Raw genomic sequence first — 5,108 nt, 5'->3', positions numbered from 1 at the left:
CACGCTGGAGTAGCGAGACTTAAAGCCATGCTTCTCTGATCCGCCCAGTCCATTAAGCCCACTGATCCCACTTAGACCACCAAGCGACCCGGTTAGCTCTGAATGGTAATCCACCTTTTTGTTGGTGTTTTTGATGGAAGTCGTCATCACGGCGCCCAGCTCTTTGTCGCTTCTGAGGCAATTGTTGGTGGTCGTCAGGTTGTTCATTGTCTCGTGGCTGTCACTATGGACGCTGTCGCTGTGATGACTGTGTGTCTCTTGCAGTTTAACACGAACGTAGACCACCAACACGGAGCAACCAATGAGAATCACCAGAACAAGGAAGACGCCAGCGCACACAGCTGTCCAGGGAAAGCCACTGTCATCATCATCGGCATCATCAATAATTTCGCTTTCCAGGGAGGAATATCGTCTATCTGGTCCATCCACCACTGGCTGACCGTTAGGGACTTCTGGTAAAAGGAACTGACAGTTGTGTCCACCGTAGCCTGGCACACAGGCACACACATAGCGGCTGCCGCGCTCATGACAAGTGGCGCCGTTGTGACAGGGATTATGAGCACAACGGGAGATGGGAGAACTGCAGTTTTTGCCGATATACCCTGAAAAAAAAAAAGGGATGTTTTAGGTGTCTGCTTGTAAATATAAAATCAAGGGAATCAATTAAAAGACATGGTCATACCTGGGGGGCAAGTGCAAGTGTAGCTATTTGCTCCCTCCTGGCATGTCCCGCCATTCTGACAAGGAAAAGTCAGACAGTGTCCAGTGAGGCTACTGCTACTGCTGTCCTCACAGTTGGAACCAGAAAACCCTTCAGGACACTGACAGAGGTATGAATTCACCAGATCCACACATTCTGCACCTGCAAAATGCACAATAAGCAAGTGTCAAAATCACTGATATTCCACGTGTTTATATGGTTGTTGATGTCACACTAACTGGCAACCAGAGAAGAACCTACCATTCAAACAAGGGTTGGACGAGCAGTGGTCGATTTTCTTCTCACAGTTGAATCCAGCATATCCCATGGGGCACTGGCAGAAGTAGCCCCCCTTAGGGTTGTCAACACAGCGGCCGTCATTGAAGCAAGGCCCATCTGCGCAGCTAGTGGCACTCAGCTCACAGTTGTTGCCATAAAAACCAGGTGGGCAGGTACACTTATAACCATTATCATAGTCCTATATAAGAGAGAAGACAACCATTATTTACGTTCTTGTTTAACTGAGCATCTTTACCGACAACTCTTTAAACTATACTTACAGAGCAGCTGCCACCATTGCGACAGGGGTTTCCGGAACATTCATTGACCTTGATCTCACAGCTGGCGCCTGTATAGCCAGGTGGACAGGAGCAAGTATAGCTGCCCTGGCCAGTGTTGGTACAGGTGGCACCATTGAGGCAAGGCTTGTGGTGTGTGCAGTAGTTGAGATCTAGAAACAATAACAGCAACATATTTTATTAATCTAACAGCACAGTTCCATTGTAGCAGACTAACATCCAGCAGACTCACCCTGATTGCAGAAGAGGCCGCCCCATCCCTCCTGGCAGTTACACTGCCAGGGTTGTTGGCAGGTACCATGGAGGCAGCCTGGGTAACGGATACAGTCATCGCAGTAACGTCCACTAAATCCCACACGACACCTGCAACGCAACATAAAACAAGTGCTGTTAGTAACAAAGCCAGGACAGACACACCAAAAGAGGGGGTTGGTCCTAAATTCATTCAAGTGTCAATAATTTCTCAGCTTACTTGCACTCTCCGGGTTTCTCACAGAAGCCATGATCTTCATCACAGCCAGGAAGACAGATTGCTGCAGAAAGGGGGGAAAAACACAAAAGGTCAGTGAAACAAAATGTCACCTCCTTATCTGTTTGATTGTCCTTCCTCCCTGCCCTTTCTTTACGTGTCCACCTGTCTCTCATGCAGTCTTTAATTCTCCTACTTCGAGCCACTGATAGGACGGCCATAAAACAGCACAGCTGCTATGGTGCACAAAACTCAAACGGCGAAAGCAATTAGGGTCACAGAGGTCATTACTGATAAAGACCATGCACACGCTGTAGCATATTACCATTTGCTGGACTGTTTACCTTTAGCAACTATAGCAACTTTGGACACTAAAGGAGGGGGGAACGGCCAAAAAGCCTTCTCTATGAACATGGTTGCTCTCTAACACAAAAGCATCCCACACAAAGCCGCCTTTCCCCCCCTTGACTGTGGCTCTGAAGTCCCTTTTCTCACCGTCTTACTCCACACCTCCACCGCCTATCTCTCATCCCATTCTCCTTCATCGTCCTGTCCTATTTCCATTCCTCTTCTCCTTCAGCATCCCTCTTTTCCTGCTCCCATCTCCCCTCTCCCCCACACCCACCAACCAACACCACATCTCCCCCAGGGCCAGCTGGTCTGTGTGGAGCTAACCACCAGACAGCTGCTCCATTGTCTCCTCGCACCGAGCAGCTGCCCCCTGCACAACAATACACAGCCCTGCTTGGCCAATCATCGGCCCAGGCCACGACAATGCAGGACCCCCACTTGGCCAATCGGGGAGGAGGTCTGGGGGCGAGGAGGCCCCAGTGGTCTAATGGAAGGCACGCGGCGTGTGAATTACTGAGGAGCCACTGCGGCTCATTAGAATGGAGGCCTCTAGTGCTTGGGGATAACTAACTGACGCCTGTTGCACACGGGCCATGCATCATGAGGTGCGGAGGGGAAGGGGGCCGGGGGGCGGAACCGTAGCCAAGTGACTGTTGGGGGAAACTAACTTTTTAAACGACTAAGGACTGATTGCCAGTTGAAGCCATTATCATGGGTCAGGCTTTGAGGCATTATGTACATAAGCATTGTGGATTTATACACAATATTTACTTGTTCGCCACCTCACATTCACTAGGGTGTACCCCGCCTTCCGCCCGAATGCAGCTGAGATAGGCTCCAGCACCCCCTGCGACCCCGAAAGGGACAAGCGGTAGAAAATGGATGGATGGATGAATTTACTTGTTTGAAAACAATTAGTCCCCACATTTGTGTAGACTTACGCTCCGTGCAGTACTGTCCCTTCCAGCCGGAGTTGCAAATGATCTCGCCGCGCTCTCCGCAGGTGAAGTGTCCGAAAGCGTCGTCTCTGGGCCGACAGAACACGGAGCATCCTTCGCCGTAGTAGTGCTCGTCGCACAGGAAGCGGTACGAGTAACGCAGCTCCGTACTGCCGGCTGTCTGCATGTCTTTGGACCATTCCTCTGCCACGGTCAGGTGACGCTGAGTGGTGATGCGGCCGATGAGACGCTCCGGGTTGTCTGCAGAGGCAAAACACAGCAACCCATAACTATACACCTGTGCAAAGTATTGGTCTCGTTTGCCTCATTTATGCTGCGCATTGAATTTAGGAGGATTATTAAGACTACCACAAATTGGCCACAATTATCTTTCTTTTAAAAAAGTGCCATCAAAGTGGAAAAACAATGGCGGTATTAGCCTGCTGCTGTCTTCAGGTTACACTGCGGCTTGGCTGGCTGTCACCCACCTGTTGCCAGGTCGTCCAGGGAGTCTGTGTGCAGAGCTTCAATGATCAGTGAAAATGTCCCCTGGGGGTAGAAAAAAGAGAGAGACAAGGAGAGTCAACAGCTGCCAGGCCTGTAGAGCTGCATGCAAAATGAAAAAAAAAAAGAGGGGCGTGGGGGGGTGGGGGTGTCATTATAGGAAGGCCAGCTCCTAATAAAGTTCACAGCCTCATTGCCCATCTTGATTAGGGGCCTAATAAGGCTCACTACTACCTGCTGCCCTTTCATGGCCACGCTAGTGTCTCAGGCGGAATTTCACGGTGTGCTGCCAATGATGTGCCAACTCGCAGGATGTTAAATTTCCCACCACGCCTGCATGGTCGGAGGAGAGAGGCGTTTGGTGAAAACACCCCCCGCCCCACCTCCTCCTCCTCTTCCGACACCCCCGCAATACCCCCCCCAAACCTCCCCTACCCCACAAACACACTCTACTACAATAGAGCTTCTCACACACTGCTGACAAAGACCCTCACAATTTTGTGAACATCTGCTGCGCGCGCTGCTCCCTTTCAGAGTAAAACGTTTGGATGTGACTAAACCATATATTTTTTTTAAAGTTACGTAAAATATGTGAGTGTATAGGAAATATTCCAATTACTCACCGGCCAGGTGAAGCCGAAATTGAAGCGCACCGGGTTGGTGAAGGTGTCCGCGTTGGTCTCCGGCACCTGGAAGGAGTTGGAGCCCAGCACGGGGGTCACCGCGCCGCCGTAGGTGCAGGGCGGCTCGGGGGACACGTTGGCCTGGTAGTGCTTCAGACAGATCCGGAAGAAAGTCTTGCACTCGCACTGCTGGTGGCCCGGCTGGTGGGCAGAGCCGCCCGGGCAACAGTTGCCGTTCCCCGTCACTCCTTTCTTGTTGAGAAACTCCTGCAGCTTCAGCTCAAACACCCCCGAGCACAACACCTATGTGAACACAAACAATCAGCATGCTTGAATTCTGCGCTTTCTGTGCGTTGTTGTTGTCGTTAACGCGTATACGTGACACCGAATCGGTGCGTAAAAGCGCACGGCGAATGCGCGTGGTGACCATGTATTTACCTGGCAGGTGAAAAGGGAGAGAGTGACAAGCAAGGGTAGGCGCAGGTGTCCCATTGTGTTGACAGCCGCTTCGAAACAAGCGCTGAAAGCTCCACAGGTTGCTGCAGCCCAACTCAAACAATCATGGAGAAAGTTTGATGTTCCCCCCACTTTTATGTCACAACTGTCACTTTTCCCATACAAACAAAATAGAAAAAAATAATAATCCTCAACAGAAATAAATCCTCGTTGGAAATAGTTCCAAATAGTCTTGCGTAAAAAAAAAAAAAAAAAAGGCAGCTGGTCGTCCTTGTTGTTTCCCCCCCACTTGATTTGGTTCCAAACACAGAAACGGGTGGGGAAAGTCTCGTGTGCTTCGTCTCGGGGTTCACAGTGCGTGTGTCTGATGGCTCCGTGGTCCTGCGCAGGCTTTTATACCACAGCAGTAAACGCGCAGGGTAATAAGATGCAAATAAGCCCCTGCGCTCCTCTTCTTCCCCTCCCTCCACCACCACAAGTCCGCCCAAG

The 5,108-nt window shown here is 50.7% G+C and overlaps 1 protein-coding gene across 1 annotated transcript in view; it reads right to left on the bottom strand.

The window, feature by feature from the left end:
- dld (deltaD) overlaps window positions 1-4,899 on the bottom strand; it is a 6,829-nt gene extending 1,930 nt beyond the window's left edge. Inside the window, exons 1-10 of the mRNA XM_062067479.1 lie at window positions 4,602-4,899; window positions 4,164-4,466; window positions 3,525-3,585; window positions 3,040-3,297; window positions 1,751-1,811; window positions 1,511-1,641; window positions 1,261-1,430; window positions 962-1,178; window positions 683-862; window positions 1-602 (exon numbers count right to left, since the gene is read on the bottom strand). The exon at window positions 1-602 is cut by the window's left edge and continues 137 nt beyond it. Of these exons, the coding sequence (XP_061923463.1) occupies window positions 1-602; window positions 683-862; window positions 962-1,178; window positions 1,261-1,430; window positions 1,511-1,641; window positions 1,751-1,811; window positions 3,040-3,297; window positions 3,525-3,585; window positions 4,164-4,466; window positions 4,602-4,655 (2,037 nt within the window). The 5' untranslated portion in view covers window positions 4,656-4,899. The remainder of the gene's footprint in view (window positions 603-682; window positions 863-961; window positions 1,179-1,260; window positions 1,431-1,510; window positions 1,642-1,750; window positions 1,812-3,039; window positions 3,298-3,524; window positions 3,586-4,163; window positions 4,467-4,601) is intronic.
- Window positions 4,900-5,108: the final 209 nt, after the last annotated feature.

Source organism: Entelurus aequoreus, linkage group LG02 (assembly GCF_033978785.1).
Source record: "Entelurus aequoreus isolate RoL-2023_Sb linkage group LG02, RoL_Eaeq_v1.1, whole genome shotgun sequence".
Classification (NCBI taxonomy): Eukaryota; Metazoa; Chordata; class Actinopteri; order Syngnathiformes; family Syngnathidae; genus Entelurus; species Entelurus aequoreus.
Note: the sequence above shows the minus strand (reverse complement) of the source record. Positions and strands in the feature narration are given on the sequence as shown.